The sequence below is a fragment of the Siphateles boraxobius genome, unplaced genomic scaffold, assembly GCF_051911475.1.
Source record: "Siphateles boraxobius isolate OS27281-9 unplaced genomic scaffold, OSU_SipBor_1 46, whole genome shotgun sequence".
In the NCBI taxonomy this organism is placed as follows: domain Eukaryota; kingdom Metazoa; phylum Chordata; class Actinopteri; order Cypriniformes; family Leuciscidae; genus Siphateles; species Siphateles boraxobius.
The window spans coordinates 17,698,403-17,723,992 of NW_027509097.1; the positions used below are offsets into that span (position 1 = coordinate 17,698,403).

Here is a 25,590-nt window from a genome sequence, read left to right on the forward strand (position 1 = left end):
ACATTTCGATTTATATTAAGGTGCAGTGGTTTTTGTTTTAGCTACATAGAATGCAGTCTTAGCTTATCACATTTTATATGCATCTACCCTTTACACCAGCAAACCAGGCTATAATGATAATGAAATGATATAATCTCAATACAGTTATGCTTATGGGCAAAACATACTGAAAGCAGCTTACTATAAAACCACACAAATCATAAATAGATTAGAGTGCACAGTACGTGCAAAGCAATAACATGCAAAACTTTTAATCTTATTGCTACTAAACTAATGCAAGATGGCTTCCTAACTGATTTTTTTTTTACAGCACCCTCCATTATTATTGTCATCCTTTATAAATATGGGTAAAACAGGCTGTTTATCCTCTTCGTGATATATTCTGTATGGAGAAATTAGATCAAAGTATTCAAGGAAGGGGTTGACAATACTTGTAACATTTATTTTAGAAAATAATGCTTTATAATTATTTTTCAATTATTTAACTTTAGATTTTTTGTAAACATTTTGAATACAAGGCTGAGGATAAACGGTAACGTTTTTTTTCTCTTACTAGTTGTACAAATATTAAAGGTGCACCATGTAACTTTTTTTTTGTTTTGTTCAAAATTAACAAAATGTAAATGGCTCAATACACCAAATGTTCTCCTTACGTCACTTGTGTAATTGCAGTATCTGTCAGCAGGGACGTTAAACCAGCCCAAATCTTGACCCCTTTCTGACACAGCTGTTTTAGTGAGATGAACCTGCTGAGATGCAGGAAAGCAGAATACAGGAAGCAGACCTTTGTTTGAATCTCAACATAAAATGTTTTATTAGGACAGTTCTTGAGGTCATGTGGCTTGATTGACAGGACTGAGACCTGAGTGTTCCATCTCGGAATTCTGATTAACTGACACATACAGGGAGTTCTGAAATACAGTATTAAGAGCATGCTGCATATTTACTGTAAAAAATGTTAAGCAGAATATAAGTGAGGACATTTTACTTGTTAGATTTTTGTAATATTACAACATTACATATGCCTATTAAAAAACATATAATAATACAGGTATTTAATTTTAATCCTTAGATTTCAGATGGGTTTGATAGCATATCATTATGGCTTATCACTAACAGGTAAAATTAGAAAAGGATGCTGTACTGTTTGTAGAATTTATGCGTCATCATAAATCATATTCTCTTTATTTCACTATGATTATTATTGCTGCCCTACATGGAACTGGACAGTGTTACATGCAACTGTGTAAACTCACTTTAAACTAGCTGAAATTATAAAGAAAGAATGGTTGATTTAATGTGTATTATATGGATTAATGTTCTAACAGTGGACAGCAGAATCAGTGTGATGAGTGTATCTACAAATATCTTCCTTTATGGTCAACAATAAACCATAGTAATAATGAGTTTCAGGTTTATCAGTCTTCACTTAAAAGCTCAAAAGCTGGTTTGCTGCATTCAAAAATTGCACATCAGTTTTAAATCCATGGAGTTTCCATTAAAAAAAGTTGAATTATGCTTTTGTGATGTTACTTTGTTTGTGTGTGTTTATGTTTGGTTCAGGTATTCCCTATGTTGGGGGGACAAAATGTCACAAGGATGGCCACACCAGAAATCTTTGACCTTTTTGGTCCCCATAGGAAATTAGCTTATAAGTTCCACTAAGTGAATTTTTTTTGAAAATGTAAAAATGCAGAAACGTTTTCATTATGACGGTTAGGTTTACAGTTAGTGTGTGTGTACATAGTAAAACAACAAAACCAAAGGATTTAATAATATAACAGATTGGCAATATTACATAAATACAACAAAATATCAGCAACAATTTAAATCAAAAAGTGAATACAAACAGGTGTTTGTATTCTTGAAAAGGCATCAAATAATTAGCATAATAAGAGAACATCTGATTTTTTTTTTACAGTATTTTGTATTAAGGACCTTAAATCGTAATAAATATAATAAAAAAGCTTACTGATTATTTTCTCTTTCAATTCATGCAACCAGTCCTGCTGATTTTGATGACTATGGCATAACATAAAACAAACATAAAACCATTTAAAACTACTGATACAATTAAGACAATGAATGAAATTTGATAAAATATGATAGCACTAAAACAATTATACTCTGCATTTATTCCCTGCCATAATGGATCTATTTACTATATTTATAGACTACCTCCTAAAGTACTAAAAAACATCACCAGTAGTTTGGTATTTAACATCCATTTCTTGGCGAACTACTCCTTGCCAGATCTTGATTTAGACTTGCTTTGAGAACATCTCCACATAACTTATACCTGGAAATTTCTGATAGTAGACAGTAAAGTTCCCATGTAGGCATCAGGGGGCGCTACACGCTCTATATTGGACCCTCACATAAAATTAGGCAGATATTGTGGCAAAGTCAGTCTCTTAAAGTTCTTTTTGACAAATACAAATTCAGCATATAATTGCATCAATTACCATCATTGTACTCCCAATACAATTCCTTTGCAGATAAACATTAAGTACATATCCTTTAGATTAGCACATGACCTTTACAGACACCAACATTTTTAAAATCTTGTCCTTCTTTACTCAGAGAGCTCTTGCCTCCGACTATTTGTCACCTTCTGGAGGATTCAGGACCCCATGTGAAGGTTTACATTTAAAGAGTGATCCTTAAAACCACGCATTAGGTCCATGGCTCACTTTTTAGCAGCCACTCGCCGTTTTCTAGTAGCCAGCATGTCGTAGAAAGGATCCCTGCTAATGCTTGCCCTGTAGGAAGACAACAGTTAAATAAGAATTATACAAGTGAATCATGTTATTCATAAAAGTACACATCCATATAAAACAATACGTTACTGGAAGCAGTGCACCTTATTACAAAAAGTAAAAAAAGAGGTCCTGTAGGATTTGTGTAGCCCAGAGTTCCCGGCAGTCCCACAGGACATGCTGAGGCAGCTTTTGCTGTAAAACGAGGCTAAACTGACCACAGAACAGTTTCACAATCCCAGTTGAGTCAGAGGACACGTGTAAAGTAGACGCCTATAAAGCCACAGATCTTCAATAATAGTCACAACTGGCCTTCATGTCACTATATACTATAAGACGTGAATATACGTCATTTAATTTAAAACAAGTCTGTTTTAGACCAAGCAGGAAAAGAAAACCAGAGCCATGGCCAACAGCAAGAGGTTAAGTGGTCTTTGGCTTCCCTTTCTCCAGTGATAAATGCTGATCTATCCTCAGGAAAAACCATTTAACCTTGAGAGGACGTGGGTCATTTTAGTCTTGTCAGCCATTTAGTGTGATGTTTGGATATCCACCACACTGCGTAAAATATGTCTTGTTTTCCAGTAAGAACATCCTTAAAGCAAGATACATTTAATTAATAATTCAAATTGTGATATTAGGAGTGTTCAGTGAATTCATTTAATTAATAGACTGACTGATTTATTTATCTATCCACTCATTCAATCAATCTATATATAATATATATATAGCAAAATAATAATATATATATATATAATAGGAATGAATCTCACTAAATTGTGTTAGATTTGTGCACAAATTAAGAAATAAATCGAAAATATATTGTCTGAAACCAAGTCTTAATATCCTATGCGTTTCTACTGGAAAACAAATAAAAAATATGTCTGCAGTGCACAGCGAAGGTCTAAAACACTGGAAAACACTCGCTTCATCTTATCTGCATGATGGCAATGTTCTGTGATAAGAGAAGTCAATGCCCCTTTCTGAGCATATGCGGGTGTGTGTATATGACCTACAGCCGACACACATCGGTTATCTGAGAAGAGAATAATGAGGCCTGACACGGTGAAGCCTTACTTGATGGATTTGATCCACTCTTCCTTCTCTTCCGGCGTGGGTGCGGATATTCTGTAGACAACGTGATTCCCCTCCACCACTTTCCCGTCAGCCTCCGTCTTGCATGCCTTGATTACTTGCCCCTTATGACTGGAATTGTAAAGCTCAAAGCAATTCTGAAAGGTCAAAACATTAAACGGTCACTTTTACTTCTTCATTTCTTATTGACTATCTTAATGGGACTAAAAGTAGGATTCTACCTAAAGGGATAGTTCACCCAAAAACGAAAAATCTGTCATAATTTCCTCACCCTCAAGTTCTTCCAAATCTGTATGAGTTTCATTCTTCTGCTGAACACAAAAATAAGATATTTTAAAGAATGTCTGTAACCAATAGTTGATGAGACCCCACTGACTTCCATAGGTTTTTTAGTCAATAGTCAATAGGGTGCATCAGCTGTTTGGTTACCCATATTCTTCAAAATATCTTCTTTTGTGTTCAGCAGAAGAAAGAAATTCATACAGGTTTGGAACACCTTGCGGGTGAGTAAATGATGACAATTTTCATTTTTGGTTGAACTATCCCTTTAAAGACTACCTAAAGAATATAGTTTAACCGAGCGCTTGAAGAGGAACTTACTGGTTTTCTTGGTTCCTCCACCTCTCTTATACTAAGATTCTCTAGTGGAATGATCCCCCGAGGCTCTTTGTCCTGTGAACACATGAGTTATAGACCCTAAATCCACTGTGCTTATTTGTTATTAAAGCAATTAGTCATAGGACTTAGTCTGCAATATGTGAGATGTAAAAGCATGATTAAAAAAGTGAGGGAACTATGTGCACATTAAGCAACAACTGTCTGTCTCTTGGTCTAAATCTGGCACACAGCTAAGGAAAGAATGCATTATTTCCTTCCACTTTGCTGATGAGATGACACAGCGGGGAGGTTGTTGCTTTAAGTGTTTTTCTAGTTTTAGTCCATGAGTGTTAACTTTGAGGTCATGTATATGCCAGTGTACTCATAAACAGACAAAATTGCCTGTATACACATTTAACATGCATTTACTGATGACTCATCCTGCACTACACAGATTTTTGCCCAATCAAATGCTCTAAAAGGAGTTTAGAACACAGAACCTGTATAAATGTCTTCCTTCTGCTGAACACAAAGGAAGATATTTTGAAGAATGTCGGTAATCAGACAGTTGATGTACTCCATTGACTTCCATAGTAGGAAAAAGAAAATACTATGGAAGTCATTGGAGTACATCAACTGTCTGGTTACCGACATTCTTCAAAATATCTTCCTTTGTGTTCATCAGAAGAAAGAAATTAATACAGATTTGAAAGAACTTGAGGGTGAGTAAATGATGACAGAATTCTCATTTTTAAGTCAACTATTCTTTTAATACCAACTGAAACTAAGTGAAGAAAGTGCCTGTCAAGTAATTTCATTGAGTCTTGATTTAAACTAGCCAGTTTGTTCAGGTTAAATCCCTGATGTTGTGCTTGTTTTGTCTTTTTTTTAGTGAATGTGCTTTGAGGATGCTGGTGTCTGCTAAAACACTGAACAAATCACTTATTTGCTGTTACTCACTCTTCTTCTCTTTGACTTCCTCTTCTATGTGACCTTCCTTCTTTTCACTCATATCTTGCGGTCTGTTACATTTTCTTGATAAATCTTAAATCTATTTATTTCCCAAACAGGAAATATCAACCAAGCTCTACTTACTGTTGTATATTCAAAGTAATATAGACAGTTATCTGTCAAAATGAACCACCTCCTCTTCCAGGTCTTCACTCTCCCCCCTGCAAGTTCAAATACAGATAATAATAAATACAAAAAAAGTGGCAGAACCTTTACACTGTAAAAAAAAATCATGGCATGACATTCTATTAGTATTGTCCATGATTTATTATCAGTATTGTCAGTTACCGAAAGATTTGATTATATTACAGTAAGGGATCTTTACTTTAAAAATTAAGTGCCATAAAAGCTTTAAAGGTCTGCCAATAACAGCATTATCTATGTAATCCTGATTAACACAGTGAGATGCTGGATAATGCCAGTATACATTCAATCCACACTCTAAAAATGCTTTGGTCAAATATGGACGAACCCAACCATTGGGTTTAAAACTTAATTATAAAATTAAACCAACGGCTGGGTTTATCCATATTTTACCCAAACATGGGTTGAAACAACCCAATTTTTTTTTAGAATATATAAAGAAATCAGGGGGAACTCAAGTTTGAAACCATGAAAGAATTATAGATAGAATTATAGACAGAACTGACAAGACAGACAGATGATAGATAGACAGACAGATAGATAAACCTAGTTTTGCCAGAGAGATAGATAGACTTATAGACACTGATGGATGGATGGATAGATAGATACAAACCTAGTTTTAGCAACCATCCCTCTCTGTCTGGATTAAAGAATGTATGAGTTAGATCATTCCCATCATCTTCAGGTATTTTGAAAGGTTCATTCTTAATGCTTTCATATAAATTCTGTGGGAAAAAAGACAATAGGTAATTCATGTTCTATCATTACATAACTTGCATCTCTCTATCACAGTATGAGGCAGAGACTCACTCTGAGCAGCTCCTCGGGTAGATCTCCTCCCTCGTTGATGCCCCGATTCATGCAGATGAACCTTTCCACTGTGGGCTTGTCTCTGACATTAGGGTTGTGGAGGCTGGTGTTGAGCATAATGACGGAGAACGAGAGAACGTAGCAAGTGTCTGTGGAGAGAAGAAACTCGGATCAGTCGGTCAGCTCTATAGGTCCAGATTGGCAAATTAAATGGAGCATGTATGTAAAGATATGAAGAGCATGCAACCCTCTTTTTTCTTATTTGAATTTTTTATTAGTTGACTGCTAAATGATACATTCTGAAAGCAGAGAGTTTGATGAAACATGCAGGCCACTTTTTAATGTTTCTGCGTCTTTATGCATGACTCCATGCTGAAAGAAAGATATTAATGCTTTGGACATTCACAGACTCTGTTTATCAATAAATAATCATTTTGCGCTTTGTTTTAGCCCAGTGTGTTTCAAAATTGCCGATATTTATCCCTGCAGTTATAAAGCTCTGCCTTCAGTGGAGGAGATTTTGTACGGAGTGTGCTGTACTTCAAGAGATTGGGCCCGGCATTCAAACTATACAGTTTTAATATTAAATATGAAATATTAATAATAATAGTAATTAATAATAATTCGTTACATTTATATAGCGCTTTTCTAGGCACTCAAAGCGCTTTACATGGAAGGGGGGAATCTCCTCAACCACCACCAGTGTGCAGCATCCAACTGGATGATTTGACGGCAGCCATATTGCGCCAGAACGCCCACCACACACCAGCTTACTGGTGGAGAGGAGACAGTGATGAAGCCAATCAGTATATTTGGGGAATGAGGCTTTTTTATAAGGCTGAGTAAAAGGTTTAGGCCAATGATGGGCTAAAATGAAGGATTCAGGTAGAAGTCAAGCTTATTGCTGATAGAAGTCATACTGTACCTGTGGACTGAAAGACACCCGGGTTACACTGGCAATATCGAGCAGCAAAGGCCTCCATCATTCGGTCTATCTTCTGTGCTTCACCGGGAAGTCTGAAACTCCACAAAAACTGCCTGACAGGGAGAGATGGAAATGACACTTCAAATCATCATATTTGATGGACCTTTCTCTCAAGGAATTCCTGAAAGTATGTATGATTTTATTTGCATAGAGTAACACAAGGACAATAATTGGCTCTAATCACATTTTGCTCTAATCATGGAATATTTTGACTCCTTTCATTTTTCTTTGCGATTTGATCATTCATTCAAAGTTTTCTTTAATAATATTTTACTACTTAATAGCGTTTGCAAAATGATAAAACTGAATGTTCAGTTAACATTTTCTGTAACATTTATATAACCAAGGAAAACAAGTGTTTTAAACATTTAAAAAACTTTGCTTGACCATTGCGTTCATATGTTTTGCAGCATCTTGTGCATGAAACGCCATTCTAAAAACATAATGCTCAAGTTAAAATTAGTTCAACTTTAAAAAATAAATAAAGAGTCTCTAGACCTTGCATTTTTTTTGTTCTACTGACCTGCGTTTTTAACCACAAAACCATGTTCCGATGACATAATAACACAGGGTTAAGTTTTGAATATTTAAATACAATCCATATCTTAAAAGATGCTCACATTAAAGGTGGACAAAACAGCTGTCTCACCTCAATGCTTGCACCAGGTTGAGGTCAGCAAACTCATGAAGCTCCACAAATGCCTGCAAAACCTTAATGTTGAAGTCGTCTCTAAAAATAATGAGAAAAAAATGTTTAATCATCAGTAGTTATTTCCTCATTTGCTCTAAGCTCCATCTCCAGAGATACACACTCGCTTATTTTTATCTGAAGTCAATCAAAAGAGATCGCTTTTCATTTGCTTCTTTTCTGTTTTCTACAATGGGTTTCACACCAAATACAAAATGTGCACAAGAACAATCATGTAAGACCATGTTTGGTTTTTGGATATAAAAATCATCATTTGAAAATATGTAAAGGTCTTTAAAAAGCAGTGATAGGAACATAAAGTGTAATGAAGAGACGTACCACAGCATATGTCTGATTACACAAGCTAAGACAGAACCACGTCTCCAAACTCCTCTAATCAGAAACACAATAATTACAGCTTCCAGCTCCTCCTCGTAAATACAATTAACAGTAATTGCTTTGTTTTATGAACATACTTTCTAGTATCAAACAGAAATGGATGACTGTGCAACTGAGCTTTAGGCTAGAGCATAGCCAAGACAACGGTTATCAACTTGGACAGGATGCCTATGTAGACAAGGCTATTTTTATATCTAACAACTATTGCACTGTTGTTCAAGCTTACTCTCTCTTTTTTTTTGTCTACTTATTTAGTAAACCTGCCTCAGGCGGTGACGTTAAGCATCTAAGTTGTTGCAAACCTCTTTGGCTACAATCATACCTTCATGTGACTTGATAATGACAGATGTAGCAATGGGTCGCTGTTTCGAGGCAATAATAATGTTTTATATCCAATCATGTGTTAAGAGATGTCGGTAAGGGCCAGATAAGGCGCCTTTATGCTGTCTGGGTGATATGCTAAATATTGTTTTGGACATGTGGTCATTCTCAGCTGTTTCAAATAGGGGAAGTCATTTCCTGAGACTGAGCAGGATCTTTTATGGAAAGGCCTTATCTAAAATCACACATATATTTTACACAAAGACTGGTCTTGCCATGTGCGCGAGAACGATGTGACTTACCGTTCCCCTAAATAATCTCCTATGACAGTTTTGTTTAAGCCTTCGCCTTTATAGAGGAACTGAGCGATGTCCCCAGGTGTGTGTTGCAGAAGATCATTCTCCAAAAGAAATTGGATTCCCTGCAAGGATGTTTGAGATGTTAACCACTTCATGATGCAATACATGACCCAAGACATAATTTTCTATATGGCAAGGTAAATAAAGAAAAAAACAACCAAAATACCTTTTTAGGATCCATATTGAATTTCTTTCTTCCAACAGCAATCTGCTTGTTCCTCTGAGTGCTTTTGCTGTAATGTGATGTAAAATAACAAATATGAACTAATGTCATCTTCGTCTCAATACTAAACAACTCTTTGTAATCTGTAAGAACAAGAAGAAACTTACGTCTCCCTGACACATGTTAAATTCTCAATCTCTGTCATGACTTCTGAGATCTCAAACTTTAACCTCTGAAAGAATCAGAAAAAGTCATAACTTAAGTTAAAGCACTGGTTCTAAAGTTAATCAAATTGATCAAAAATCTTTCTTAAAGGACAATTCCGGCCAAAAATGAACCAAGGGGTAAATAACACATGGGTACCGAGTCGACCGTTCTCTGTGATGTGTTTTCATGATAATCGAATTTACCCAGTTTTATCTTTAATTTTAGCTTTACCACAGATGAGCTTATAACGTGGGCATAGAATAAGTAAAAATAAAAATTGCTAGTTAATAGTGATAGCCCCAAACTAAACCTTTTTTGCTACAGATGAGCTTATAACGCTAGTATATGGGGCATAGAATGAGTACAATTAAAAATCGCAAAGTTAATACCACTAACAAGGCTCAAAATAGCCCCCAAACTAACATGGTAATTAGGGTTTCCTCTTGTTCTTACATGAAGTGTACTGTCTTTATAAAGTATCTCCTTATTGAACTCTCTGTACACTTACAAAGTTCTCAATACTTCGGGTTGCAGGTAGAGACCCTAATTATGCTATCGTGTTAGTGTGGGGCTATTTTGAGCCTTGTTAGTGGTTTTAACTAGCGATTTTTATTTTTACTTATTCTATGCCCCATATACAAGGGTTACAAGCTCATCTGTGGTAAAACTAAAATTAAAGATAAAACTGGGTACATTCGATTATCATGAAAACGCATCCCAGAGAACGGTCGACTCGGTACCCATGTGTTATTTACCCCTAGGTTCATTTTTGGCCGGAATTGTCCTTTAATAATCTCATACTTAATGTAATGTAAAATAAAACGCATTCCACCACACCACAAATGACAACCAGCCCCCATTAGTGGGAACTTGTGGTGAGGGTGACATGATAAATGTCAATCACTGAGATATCCTAATGACAATGACAACATTAAAGCTGATACCTCAATGTCATCTAGCAGCTCCTTTTTCCTTCGTCTAATGTTGGACAGTTCATCTCTCTCTTCAAGTGAAAGATCTTCAGGCACTGTTGAGGGACAAATGTGACATTAAAATGGTTAATCTAATAATAATAACCAAAAAAAGATTCAAAGAATACAAAGAAGCTGTATAGCCATATCCTTGACCTAAACTTAAATCCCAAAGTGCTGTGTAAGACATAAAAATCTAGAGCACATTTATCCTCATAAATAATGTTAATTCAACTAGCCTTGACTTACAGCCCAAAACTGAGAAGCAACTCAAGAAGGAAGCTTTTCATTTGGGCTGGAAAAACGTCTCGGTTACGTATGTAACCCTCGTTCCCTGAGAAGGGAACGGAGACGTTACGTCGGATGACGACGAATGGGGTTTCGCTTAAAACACCTATCGACTTCGAGTATTACAAAACGAGCCAATGGCAAAGAAATGCCATGGGTCTGCGGAATTTGCATAGCGTAACTCCGCCCCGCCTCGTGGGTATAAAAGGAGGAAGCGGCCAACATGCAGATATGTTTCTTCGCTGAGGAGCCAAGACTGAGCTCAGGCGATCCCCGCGGTACAGCGGAAAGTGGCAGGCAGACGTAACGTCTCCGTTCCCTACTCAGGGAACGAGGGTTACATACGTAACCGAGACGTTCCCTTTCGTTGTCACTCCGAGTTACGTCGGATGACGACGAATGGGGTTACCAGTCTAATCACGCCACCTTCTCGGCTGTCTTCCAGTGCCCTGCGTAAATGTGAGATCCTTGTCGTGAGACTGGCACGGACGAAGGACTCCTATTTAGCACAGGAATACCAAGGTACACTGGGGGGCATATCCCATAGCTTAGAGGAAATATGCAATTATTGCCAACCCAGAGGGGGGGACTTAGAAAATACACATATGACCCAGAGGGATGCATATGGAAAACACTGGGGTGTCCAGCCACAGGTGGAATATTTCAACCCCAGGGGAGGCAAGGTGGCTTGCCAAGGGAAAGACACATGCTCAGAGAGGCTTACAGTGGAAATACACATGTGGGGGTCGCTCAGAGGAGGGACCATGCACACGGGAGGCACCTAGCCGACGCGCAGTCAACAGACACTGGCGCCGACGTCAGGAGTGCTGGAGGAACTCAGGGCTTTCGGAGAAGCTCACCTGAGGAGAAATCGCATGTATCCAGTCCGTGGAGTGGAATGGCGAGCAAGCGAAGACACCTGAGCGGGTCCAGTACTAGCTGGTTGAAGCGAATACATGAGAGGACACTGGCTCCAATCGGAGATTGTAGAATCTGGCGAATGTGTTAGGTGTCGCCCAGCCTGCAGCTCTGCAGATGTCTGTTAGCGAGGCGCCATGGGCTAGAGCCCAAGAGGACGCCACACTCCGGGTGGAGTGGGCAGTCACACCAAGGGGGCACAGTCGACCTTGCTGCTGGTATACCAAAGCAATGGCGTCCACTATCCAGTGAGACAACCTTTGCTTGAAGAGAGCCTTTCCCTTCAGCTTCCCACCATAACAGACAAAGAGCTGGTCTGAGGTCCTGAAACACTGCGTCCTGTCTACATAGGCGTGGAGAGCACCTACTGGATAGAGCAGTGCCAAGGCTGGGTCTGCCTCCTCCAGGGGCAGCGCTTGCAGGTTCACCACCTGGTCCCGGAAGGGAGTGGTAGGAACCTTGGGCACCTATCCAGGCCGGGGTCTCAGGATCACGTGAGAGTAAGCCGAGAGTTCATTGACAGGAATTTAAGCTCGAATGATTGCAGGGGCTCAAATGGAGCACTCTTCAGGGCAGTTAGAACCACTGAGAGGTCCCAAGAGGGAACGAGAGGAGGGCGAGGCGGATTTAGTCTCCTCGCTCCTCTCAGGAACCTGATGACCAGGTCGTGCTTCCCCACCGACTTACCTTCGATGAGGTGATGGTGTGCGGCAATGGCGGCAACATAGACCTTCAGGGTGGAGGGAGACAGCCTTCGCTCCAACCCCTGTTGAAGGAAGGAAAGCACAACGCTGATCGAGCATCTCCGGGGGTCTTCTCGGCACCAGCTGACGAAGAGGTTCTACTTCAACGCATAGACGTGTCGCGTGGACGACGCCATAGCGGAAGTGATGGTAGCCACCACCGCTGAGGGTAGGGTACTCAAACCTGCCTCGTCCCATCCAGGAGCCACACGTGGAGGTTCCAGAGATCGGGACGAGGGTGCCATAGGGTGCCCCGTCCCTGAGAAAGAAGGTTCTTCCTCAGAGGGATCAGCCAGGGAGGTGTTGTCGTGAGGAGTACTAGTTCGGGGAACCGGGTCCGGTTGGGCCAGTAAGGGGCAACCAGAATGACCTGCTCCTCGTCCTCCCTGACCTTGCGCAAGGTCTGCGCAAGAAGGCTACTGGGGGAAATGCATACTTGCGGCCCTGCGGCCAGCTGTGCGCCACAGCAGCCGTGCCGAGCGTGCCCTCGGTCAGGGAATAAAACTGGGCGCAATGGGTCGAGTCGTGAGAGGCAAACAGATCTATCTGTGCATCCCCGAAATGGTCCGAAATCAGCTGAACCGACTGGGGATAGAGTCGCCATTCTCCAGGGAGTGGCCGAAGCCGTGAGAGCTCGTCGGCTGCACAGTTCAGCGCTCTGGGAATGAAGATGGCTCGAAGCGACCTCAGATGCTTCTGACTCCATAGGAGGAGGTGGCGAGCGAGTTGTGACATACGGCGGGAGCGTAGACCACCTTGATGGTTGATGTACGCTACAGTGGCGGTATTGTCTGAACGGACTAGTTCGTGTTGACCCCTGAGCAACGCCCGGAAGCGGTGCAGGGCAAGGCGTACTGCCAACAACTCGAGGCAATTGACATGCCATAGCCGCTGGGTTCCTGTCCAGGAGCCCGCGGCAGCATGTCCATTGCACATGGCGCCCCAGCCTGTGGTGGAGGCATCTGTTGAGACAACAACATGCCGGGAAGCTCGTTTCAGGGGGTCACCCGCCCTGAGAAAACTGAGGTTCGACCACGGGGTGAAGAACTGACGGCAGGTCGGAGTAACTGGTACTCGGAGCGTGCCGTGTTGCCGTGCCCACCTCGGGACTCGGTCGCGGAGCCAAAGCTGAAGCGGTCTCATATGAAGCAATCTGAGCGGCGTGACCGCGGCTGCAGATGCCATATGCTCCAGGAGCCTCTGAAAGAGTTTCAGTGGAGCCGCACTCCTGCCCTCGAATTGTCTCAGGCAAGTCGGCAGTGACTGCACGCGCTCGCTCATAAGCTGCGCGGACATGGCGACCGAGTCGATTTCCATACCGAGAAAAGAGATCCTCTGCACGGGGCAAAGTTTGCTCTTCTCCCAGTTGACCCGAAGGCCCAGACGAGCTAGGTGCCGAAGCACTAGGTCCCTGTGTTCGCAAACCTGAACTCGAGAGTGAGCTAGGATCAGCCAGTGTCGTTATACCTCAGGATGCGAACCCCGTGTTCCCGAAGGGGAACAAGGGCAGCCTCGACGACCTTCGTGAAGATGCGAGGAGACAGGGCTAGCCCGAAAGGGAGAACCGCGTACTGGTATGCCTGCCTCTCGAAAGCAAACCGAAGGAACGGTCTGTGTCGAGGAAGAATGGAGACATGAAAGTAGGTGTCATGAAAGTATGCATTCGAAAACGCGTTTGGCGGTGAGCATCTTGAACGGCATCCTATGAAGAGAGCGGTTCAGCACGCGCAAGTCCAGGATTGGCCGTAACCCACCGGTTTTCTTGGGGACAATGAAGTAGGGGCTGTAGAAGCCGAACCTCATCTCGGCTGGAGGGACAGTCTCGATTGCACCCTTCGCCAGCAGGGTGGAAATCTCTGCTCTCATGATGGGGGCATAGCCACCGACCAAAGTGGAGCGGACTCCCCAAGCGGGGAGGAGACCGTGTCAACTGAATCGCATAGCCGAGCCTGATGGTCCGCGCGACCCAGCGGGACAGACGGGGAAGCTCAAAACAGGCTCCCAGGATCTGAACCAGCAGGATCATGCGAACCACAGGCGTCCCCCCGGAGGGGCAGTGAAGCGGAGTAACTGGCCCAGATGTGGACGGCATAGCGGCCGGATGTGGAGGCACAGTTAGCAACCGTGCCCTGGCAGAGGGGGCCAGAGGAGGACTAGGCTGGTGGTGGGGGTGTGAGCCGCGGGAGGGCGCCTTCGGCGGTGGGCAGACCGAGGGATCTGAGCGGACGGCGGGGCCGTCGGGACAGAATCAATGTCAGTCTGCTCATGGGCGGCTGAGAGCTGTTGGGCAAGCCCTCAACCGCACCGCCGAAGAGGCCGACCTGGGATATGGGAATGTCGGACAGACGGGTCCGCACTACATCCAGCACATCAGATAGGTTCAGACACAGAATGGTGAGCATCACCTGACCCAGGGAGCGTACGGCCACTTTCGTTGCTCGGAGAGCAAGGTCAGTGGCGGCGCACAGCTCAGTGAAGAGCCCTGGGTCAGTCCCGCCCTCGTGCAGGTCCATGAGCATCTAGGTCAGGTGGACCAGCAGAATGACCATAGCATGCAGTGAGGCGGCTGCCAGTCCCGTGGCGCTATAGGATCTCACCACAAGCGTAGACGAAAAACTACAGGCCACGGGCGGGTGCTTAGGATTGCGCCGAGAAGAAGCACTCTGAGGACACATAGCATCGCAACAGAGCGTTCAGCCGGGGGGACCTCAGTGTACCCATGGGCAGCGGCCCCATCGAGGGGGGAGGAAAGGCGGATGAGATCAGCGAGCGGTCCCGAGAAGACAAGGGGGTCTTCTAGGACTTCGAGATCTCATCATGCACGTCCGGGAAGAAAGGTATTGGGGTTTACCGTGGACGAGGGTCGGCGGCCTTACCCAAAAACCAATCGTCCCGGGAAAGCATGGCCGTCACCTCCGGATCAGACTCAGGCACAGCCGTATGCACACCGGAAGGTGGCAGCTGTGACGAGCCCTCACTTCCAGAAGACTCAAACCCACCTTGTGATGCTGCAACAGACATGGCATCTTCCTCTGTAGCTTCAACTGAAACACGAGGGCCACCAGAGGTTAGACCCGCGGGAATCAGCAGTTCACTAGCGGGCACCGTCATTGAAGAGGGGGGCTGGGGTCGCGGACACATAGTCGGCGCCTTGTTCCAGACCGTAACCCTCAGGTCACCCTGGCCACCAGCCGAAGATTGGGGGGTGGATGAGGGGGCTCTCACTCTTGCGAGTTCACCGAGTCTCGACCTATATATGACGCGATGATCACGTTCCCAGCGAGAACATGAGTCACCCACGAACGCTGTTCAAGCATGATCAAAGCCCAAACACACTAGACAGCGCTCGTGCCCATCAGAGTCCGATACCAGTCCGCTGCAACCAGAAATGCACGGGCGAGCCGTCTTTAAAAAGACGTGCCGCGTGCAAGCTCTTTTATGAGAGGATAAAAAAAAACTCTGCGATGTTGAAGCGCACAGGGAGACACACACACACACTGGCAGATCACTGCACAGACCAGCAGGCACTGTGAGGTCGCTGCAGATCGCTGTCACACCAACACCGGAGAGAGAAGCTCGTCTCGTAGAGCGAAGTCAGAGATGACTGTGGAGTGAAGAAATACTCTTGGCTCCGAAGCGAAAACATATCTGCATGTTGCCGGCTTCCTCCTTTTATACCCACGAGGTGGGGCGGAGTTACGCTATGCAAATTCCGCAGACCCATGGCATTTCTTTGCCATTGGCTCGTTTTGTAATACTCGAAGTCGATAGGTGTTCTAAGCGAAACCCCATTCGTCGTCATCCGACGTAACTCGGAGTGACAACGAAAGGGAACTAGTGTTTTAGATAGCCTAAGTACTTCACTTCTTCAGGACACCTATGGTACGACCCCAAATGTTCAAGAAAACTTGACCTTCATGATGAAAGTGATCCTGCATCTAAAAAAGAGACTATAAGCTATTCCAACTTTACAACATTAAGTGCCCACTGTCTGAAACACAGAAGGTTCTAGTAAAGAAAACGTACAGCGTAATCACGCTGGTGTTACATATCTCCTTTGTGGAGGTTTCAGATCTTAAGTCACAACAGACAATTAACTCCTGAACTCACTATACTTTTTTTTATTACTTTCACAAGTAAATGTGGACACTATGAGTGCATTATGTAATTGTACCCCGGGCGCAGCAGGCTTAGACAAGAGACGGGCTAATAAGAGGGGCAGGGGGGAATTTCCTGCGGTTGTCTGGTTCTGCTTCATGACAATGGAGGGGAAGTTGAGAATGAGTGCATGAATCAAGGTTCAACCTTAACAATAACATTATAGGCTGATTCATTGCAGTCAATCTGAGCTCTTATATTAAGCGCAATGGTCTTTTTTCATTCTTTTATTATAAAAGCCATAATAAATCTTAATGAGGAGCCATTTGTTCATTACGCAACAGGGTCTGGATATGGTCAAATATAACTAGCATGGAAGAAATGGGGTAAAAATGGAATATTCCTTTCAGATATGAACATTATGTGCCTATAACTTGCCTGTGGAGTTGGCAAAATCACTAGAACAGAAGTAAATTCCCCTCTAATGAAATTAAGCCAAATTTGCCTGAGGCTCATGGTGAAAATTAGTTTGTCTTCATTAAGGCATTATATGGAAGGCATTATTTAAAGATTATCAAGCTGCTTTCCATATTGTTCATATAAATCATATGTTGAATTTTTGAAAAAAAGAAGAAGGTAAAACATCTGTCACTAGTGATGACATCACCACCCTGCACCTTGTCTTTTGGGAAAAACAGGAATGTCGACTGCATGCAAAACTGTCAATTCAAAGCTTCATTCCATCAGCATGAGTGACACTTTGCTTGGAAACAATTACAGCTGTTTATGAAAAAGACTGCAGTGTATTGAAATTCAGCATTGCCTAAATTAGACAAAATTCAACTGCAAATCACATACACTGTAAACTAAGTCTGGGGTCAGTAAGATTTTTAATGTAGGCTATTTGAAAAAATATCTTTTTATCTTTTAACAAGGCTGTATTCATTTAATTTATTTGTGTTTGTTTTGGGTGTTTGCACGTGTTTTAGCTCTGTTTCCTGTGTTATAGTTTGTTATAGTTTTTCATTGATTTGATTATGTGCTGCAACTTGCACCTGATGTTCATCATGTTGATTAGTTTGTCTGTGTATTTATACCCTGTGTTTGTTAAGTTCATTGTCCGTTCTATTCATTATATTGTTGTTTGTTCTGTTCCAGTGTTTGGCATTGTATATTCCCCCTGAGTATTTTGTTTCTTTTAAGTTTGGTAATAAATCGACTTGTTGAGACTAAATCCAGCTCTTTATTTCATCCCTTCTGCAACCTATGCTGACAGTAATTCTGTGAAATAATATTACAATTTAAAATATTATTACATTTTAATATATTTTAAAATGTAATTTATTCCTTTGTAATTGTAATGTAATTGTAAAATGTACAATGTACAAATGTACAATTGTAATGTAGTTATGACAAAGCAGATTTTTTAGCAGCCATTACTCCAGTCTTTAGAGTAATTCGATCCTTTAGAAACCATTGTAATATGCTGATTTGGAGCTCAAGAAACATTTCTTCTTATTATCAATGTTTAAAACAGTTGAGCTGCTTAATATTTTAATGGAAACTAATTTTAAAAAATGCAGGATTTTTCAGTGAAGAAAAAATTCAAAAGAACAGTATTTTCCATAGAAATCGTATATATTTTATAAATCTATTTACTGTCACAGTTGATTACAAAAAAGTAAAATCATAAAAAAAACTAAAAAACAAGTAAAATCATCTCACTGACCCCAAACGCTAGTATACGATTATAGGAAAAGATGATTTGGATTCATATTGACGTTCTGGGTGTAAATGTGGATATTAAGGGTTTGCAGGATGCATCCTGGCCTCTAACACCCCTTTAATAAACACACTGGCCTCAATGCTTCTAACCATATCTTATCCTTATTCACAATAGCCGCACAAACTGCCAGCTGCTCCAAATCCACAGCCTTACCCATTGATATTAACCACACACACAGACCAGGATCCACAGGACAGGAAGTGTGTGGCACACATAGATGTGTCCCAGCCACTAGCCTATCCAAACAAGATAAAAATTTACGAAGCGCCTGTAAAGGCTTATTTGGGCTATATGTTGGTCCATTATCTTCAGCGATCATGAAAATATTACAGTAATGTAGCTGATAATAACCAGCTACCAAGTTTCAGAGATTATATGAGCCTGATAGACATGTTAGATTGTGTCTTATGCCATTTAATTGTACACTTAATACCCTGTTTTTCAGAATAAGGAAGGATACTTGCATCACTGTTAACCAGTGAGACAGATGGAATGGGCAGAGAGCTTATCTCTATTCAAAAGAGAAAAAAAGTTGATTTCTGAAGAGTGTGTGTTTGTCTTTATCCTCTTGGAGCCCCCCAAATGTGTATTTATCAAATAACAGTATTAGCAAAGAAAAGTTTGAGATATACCCACAACATCTGCTTCTATATTCACAGTTTTAGGGTGAGTCTTTATTCATTGGATGAAGCCAGGCAACAGTTCTATTGTAAAACCAACAATCCTGGACGTTCGTTTTAAGGGTTTTTCGAAAATAGAAAATGTAGCACCTCTACATAAAATACTTTTGAAATACTGTTCAAAAGTTATAGGTGAGTGAGATTTTTTGTTGTTGAAAAAAATGAATACTTTTATTCAGCGAAGATGCATTAAAATGATCAAAAAAGACAGTGAAGACTTTTACATTGAACGAAAAATTATTTCTCAAATAAATGCTGTTCTTTTAAACTTGATATGCATTTAACAATCTTAAAAAGTAGTTTTACGGTTTCCACAAATAAATTTAGCAGCATAACTTTTTTAAACATAGATGATAAAAAGAAATGAGCACCAAATCTGCAAGATGCCATCACAGGCATAAATTAAGTTTTCTATTTAAATGCACCTAGTTTAAATGTATTTTAAATTAAATAAATATTTTACAATATTATTGTTTTTACTGTCATTTTGATAAAATAAATGCAGCATTGGTAATGCAGTCATAAGAAATTTCTATCCAAAACATTTAAAAAAATCTTACCAACCCCAAACTTTTAAACAGTATTAACTTTTTTTTTTAATATAAAATATTATACAATAGACCAAGTCTCTAAAACCCACATCCCCTTCAATGTCTCTTTCTGCATTAACAAAACCTGCAAATGATAAAGACGTAATGCCGAAGAATGCACGGCTGCCGAATCCAACATTCCTGACATGAAAGAGATGGGGCTTTGGGACGGTCCTGACTCAGTGGGTGGAAAACTGGACAAGGCTCTTTTGTACTACTGACAGTTTGTTTTTAAATCTCCTGCTGGGACAAAAGGGTTTGACAACCCCATCAAAAAGTCTTTTAGGTTTTTAACTTTCCACTTTCACATTTTGATTCAAATATGAAAATATTTGCATTCAATAACAGTAATTCACCATCCACTCATTTCACCACCGTTCGACTGGAGCTATAGCTCATAAAACGTCTTGGAAGGCCCTCCAGACTTTCTTCAAATCAATTCCATATGTGGCACTTAGAAGACAACAAACACTTAACGCTAAAAGCTCTCTCTCCTTCTTCATCCAATGACAATAATCAGGATGCAACCACATGATAAATGTTTAACATAATCTTAAAGTCTGTAATATTCACAGATTAAACCATAGAAATCTCAAACGTCAGCAAACATAAACATCAAATCTTGTGGAGCATGACATCTCAGATCAATCAGTAATCAGAATGGATATTACACAGCAGTGAAATGAAAAAATACAATGTTTTTGATAATAATAACATGGCAGACATTGCCTTGACCTTAAGCAGATTTGCCAGGCACGGTGTCCTTCAGATCTCTGCTGGTGCAGTCACACCATTGATGAGGTTTTGACCACTGCCTGTGTCATCCCTAGTGCCAGACGGCTCCTCAGGAGAGCCTGGACCAGACAACGGTGCCATCAGACACAGACAATGTTAATGAGTGCCAGGCCACACAGTCCCTCCTTTAATCAGTCTAAGAAAGTCTGTCCCTTTGTTGGTCCTTAGAAGTAGCGGCTCCTGGCCGTAAATTTAGGAAGGGCAGATTCTTGGTCTTAACTCTAGTTTATGATCAATATTTTGTAAGCTTTATATTCTAATCGGATCAGATGTTTGTATTCAACACATCAGATGCACTTTTGGCAGGATTGTAATGTCCTTGCATTATTCAGCCTGAGGGTGGCGCTCTAATGGTGATTGAACGACTTTAGTACACACGACAAACGCAGAATGTCATTTTCCGAATGTTGTGGAGGAATTCCAGTGAGGAAAACAAAGTCATGTCTATTCGAAATAATTACAGAACAGAACAGAACTGTAGGCATATAAAGGCTATTCTATGGAAGCTTGTTTCCACCACAGAATAAAAAATAAAAAAGGTAACTGCGACTTTTTATCTCACAATTCTGACTTTTTTTCTCACGGTTGCGAGTTTACATCTCGCAATTCTGCCTTTATCTCAGAAATGTGAGATATAAACTCGCGATACTTAAAAGAAAAGTCAGACTTGTGAGTTTATAGCTCACAAAAAAATGTCAGAATTGCGAGATTTAAACTCGCAATTGCGAGATAAAAAGTTTATTTCTTGCAGTTTATATCCCGCAATTCTGACTATATAACACGCAATTCGGACTTTATATCTCGCAATTCTGAGAAATAAAGTCAGAATTGAAAGGTATTGAAATTGTGTGATAAAAAGTTATCTTTTAAAATGGGGCGGAAACAAGCTTACATACTATTCACATGAGCATGTTTAAACTAAAGGATGTATGCTTTCATTAATTTGATATGCTACTCCACATTGGTAGAGCAGACAGATGAACTAGTAAATGACCTGATGCAGACTAAACACATACCTGAAGTGGATCGATCATCTTGGTCTGAAGTGGGGTTTACGTTAAGGAAACGTGAAAATAAGCGCGGCAGTCTGAAATCTGCCCCAATGACTCAATTAGCAAGTGCTGCAGTTCCATGTTTTTTCCAAATTTTTGGGGTGCTGTAGAGTAGAGCAAGGGTGGGCTCAGAGACTATGTGCTACATTTTAATATATCCTGCTTATTTTTTATGACTTAAATTAGGCTAGAAAATCAGAAAAAATATTTGTTCCAGAATACTGAACATATTTACAATTTATTATTAATTCAGTGTATAGAGGTAAAAAGGACATCAATTTGTGGTTCTGATAAGAGAGCTCTCCTTGGCGTCCTAGCGGTCTTTCTTTGCAGTCAACCATCTGTTACAGAAACTGATGGAAAATGGTTTTCCATTTGGTTTTTCCCACGGTAAGATAAGACAAACTAACCATTGAGTCCAAGGCTTTGAAGGCTTTCAGGATCATGATACAAGAGGAACTGGAAAGACCTACTGAGCTAATGGTACTTCTATCTCCTTGCTTTCTTGTTCTTGTAGACATTTACAATTGGTCTTTGTCAGATAAAGTGATTACAGCTGTAAATCAGCATAACAATGAAACTGGCTGCATGCTCAAAGGTGCTTGAGATGTCTGGCTTTTAGGTCTAGTTTCTGGTTCTTTTTTTTTACACTGATATACCAAAACTATTGTAACAGCCTCACACTAAATCACTACCATTATCACAGTAATATAGTCATTGAAAGCAGAATTATAGGAGAAATATCTGAAAGCCCATGGTGCTTGTCCAAAATGTGTTCAAATTGACAAAATGTGCAAGCTCTGAAATCTTTCCAAAATGGTCATCACAAAATATCCCATGGACCAGGTGGATACAATCAGTGTATAGTAAATTTAATTTGTCAAAGTTTCAAATGTAATATCTAAAGAAAGAACAAACCAACGAAATAAACAATATCTTCCAGTTCCTTAAAAGTTACCATTGAAACCATAGTATCCACCAAAACACCATAGTTCCTATAGTTATTTGTAACTATTCAATTTAATTTCTTTTTTTATTCCCTCTTTTAACTTGTGGTAACATAATGTAATACTAAGTTATTACATTATTACTGTATTAACAATGATGGTATTATAAGCTATTTCTGTATACTAGGCAGAACTATGATTTATTTAGCTGTGTCCGAAATCGCCCTTTATTTATCGCCCTTTGGGGTTGATGGTGGTTCCAGGGGTCCATGGGGGGTATTCTGAGATTCCGATTCTAAGGCAGCGTAACAGTTTAATGTTCTACAACAAAATAGAACAAGCTTTGGTGATTACAAATAAGTAAATATTTACAAATTACATCAAAAGCGGAAAAAGTTGGACAAAAACGTACAAACGTACACACAAACTGAGCAACAACCGCAACTTTCAGATGCCATATTTATTTTTTAAGCTCAACTTTTAAGGAATGGAACGCATAGGATTGTGGGATATCAAAGGAAGCGAAGGATGCATATGCTGCCTTCAAAAATTGATCAGATGAAGATATTTTAGTAGACAGGAAGTGAAGCTAACATTGGATTCGGACGTGCCATGAAGCCTTCATACCTTGGAAGGCATCATTATTCAGCTTTCGGAAGCATCCTATGTTAAATGTTTATAAATGGAGCATATTGATTTGCGAAATGTAAAAACTGGAGTGGATTTAATAAAAAAGAAACATTGTGAACCATTTTCTTTGGTGGAGAAGATAACTAAATTTTATTTTGTTTTTGTCTGAAATGTAAGTTACTTAGTTATTGTTTGTTGAAGTGTTGTTTAAAGCAACATCACTCTCCCAGCTGTTTTGTTGTATTGAATGTCAACCCCGCTGGTTATATTACAGTGCAGCATGGCACCCATACTGCTCAATTCTAAAAGTAGCATTTTCTAATTAATACATTTGTTATTTATGCAGAGCTCTATAAAAAACGAGCACTTGACTAATTAAATGCCTCATTATCCCTCTTGGCACCACAGCTGTACTCATAAACATCTCGCGAGCTACTTCAAAGAATCTCCACATCAAACAAACTGACGACCTACATATGGAGAGCCATATGAACGGTATAAAACTGAAGTGATGTTCAAATTCTTATCAAACACAGTGACAACATATTGACAACAAGAACACTAGCAATTTCAAGTAAAAATGAAACACCTTTGATATAAAGCAGAAACTGTTAAATTGTAAATAAAGTATCACAAATGATCCAGTCGATGATAGGTAGCCTATGCCTATTAAAAGTAAGAATAGTAGAAAATATTATATTAAAATTTACTTTTTTCTCCTACACCCCCGTTTAGTGCTGATGAATAATGGTTATCTTCACAGTGAGGAAATCGTGTGAGTTGTCTATATAGTGTTTGGGTATCAAAGCGCGTTTCCAATCAACAGCACGCGCCTCTTACGCGCAAAAATGCTGTATAGAACAGGCAGCTCACTCGGATTTGAGACAAACCAGAGACTGACAGCTGCTTATGCTTGCAAAAAAAACAAAACAAAACAAAACAAAAAAACAGAATCCTTACCTCGGTTATCTTCATCCATGTTCATGCTGCGAAGAGACTTGATGTAAATAACGTGCTGCAGTAACAGATTACTACCCTAATATTATCACACTGGTCAAAACTAAATCACATTAGGATAGCTACACACTGAGCTCATCGTAACCCAGTTGAGGGGCAGCATTAAATTTAATTCGCATAATCCATAAATTGCTGCATAGACGGACATAAATCCTGGTGAAAAAAATGAATATGCGGCCCGCTGTACGCCAGCTTCCATTCGCCTTCATCCACAGAGAGATTGTGTGAGAAGAAACAGCTTCATTTAGCCAACGAATAGAGGCTCCGCCCATCACCATAATCTATTAATATATATTACTATGACTGATAAGTGATTGCGTCCTGGTCTTTACATCTAGTCTAAATGCGCCATGTCAGGCAAACGTCTCGAGGGCAAGTCAGAAGAATATATATATATATAAAATATAGAATGTTGAAATATTTCAACATTCTATTTTTCTAATGTGTTGATGTTGAAAGAGAGAAAGGCATGCTTTAAATTTATTTTATATTAATTATATGATAATTATTTTATTCATAATTATATAATATGACTAATATTACAAAATTAATATAATACAATTAATGAATGAAACGTATTTATTTATGAATATCTAGACTAATTATATTTTTGCCACATGGTCTCAAACTAAATATGTCTTATAATAAGAATATAAGAGACCTGGAAAATACCTAATGAGGTAATATGCAATATCCTGAGCTTCATATGCAAGAGTGATGTCAGCAAGAGGTGAAGAATACCAGGCCCCTAAAATGACTGTACGGAATACAGGAACTTGCCTGTTTTCCGGACACCACTTGTCAGCTAGTATTAGTCACACAATTTCCCAGGTAAGCTGAGTTCATGGTCTTTCCAAGTTCTCACCTTTTGTGACATGAATTTCAGTTCTTACATTTTGTCATGAATTCCATGTGCAAAGTGTTTTGTGGCTTTTCGAAAAATCTTGCAACATCCAAATAGCTTGAAAAGGTGATTGCCACTTTGAAGCAAAATCAACCTGATATTTCATTTCATTTACATGGATTTGAATGCCCCACTATTTGGAATTCTTAACAAACAGGTTTTGTGTTTTGCTCTTGGCATAATTCAGTCCAAGGAACTGTGGTAAACCTTCAGTTCAAAAGTGTTGTTCCTGTGTTTCCTAAACTGACTTTCAATTATTTGAATGATCACATCTGAATATGTAAGATATTACTGGATATGAGAATTAAAAGAGCAGAACGTAATGTTCTGTGACTGCAGCACACAGCCAGGCCCTGTACGTGAGGAAACAACTATGAAGTAGGTGTAGGGAAAACAGGGGCTTCAGGGTGGGAATGACATCCTGTGTGGGAAACAGATATCCGCTGAAGCTCATGAAGATAATGTTGTTTGCATTTTCTTCCTTTTTTCCAGGGCAAAAAAATAATAAAAAAATTCTCCCATGAACCAGGTCACTCTTGTGAAACAAAGATGCACATTATTTAGTTTAATATGGTGCTGAAGACACTAATTAATGCCAATCTCTTAAAAATACGCTGACAACAGGTTGTTTGT

General features: G+C 40.2%; 1 protein-coding gene across 1 annotated transcript; it reads right to left on the reverse strand.

Annotated features, from left to right (window-relative positions):
• Positions 1-785: 785 nt before the first annotated feature.
• On the reverse strand, positions 786-24,299 carry cyth3a (cytohesin 3a). The gene is made up of 13 exons (XM_077201171.1): positions 23,997-24,299; positions 10,483-10,565; positions 9,499-9,563; positions 9,335-9,401; positions 9,112-9,230; positions 8,051-8,131; positions 7,342-7,454; positions 6,417-6,565; positions 6,220-6,331; positions 5,547-5,623; positions 4,455-4,526; positions 3,837-3,991; positions 786-2,762 (listed from the first exon to the last, which is right to left on the reverse strand). The coding sequence occupies exons 1-13, from the start codon at positions 24,019-24,021 to the stop codon at positions 2,690-2,692; spliced, it is 1,191 nt and encodes a 396-aa protein (XP_077057286.1). The 5' UTR covers positions 24,022-24,299; the 3' UTR covers positions 786-2,689.
• Positions 24,300-25,590: the final 1,291 nt, after the last annotated feature.

Excerpts from the sequence above, each read along its gene's own strand:
- cyth3a (XM_077201171.1), bottom strand. The coding sequence starts at position 24,021 with ATGAACATGGATGAAGATAACCGAG. Across the intron at positions 6,332-6,416 it reads TACCCGAGGAGCTGCTCAGA|AATTTATATGAAAGCATTAA; the intron begins GTGAGTCTCTGC and ends TTTTTCCCACAG. Across the intron at positions 3,992-4,454 it reads TGGAGGAACCAAGAAAACCA|AATTGCTTTGAGCTTTACAA; the intron begins GTAAGTTCCTCT and ends TTGACCTTTCAG.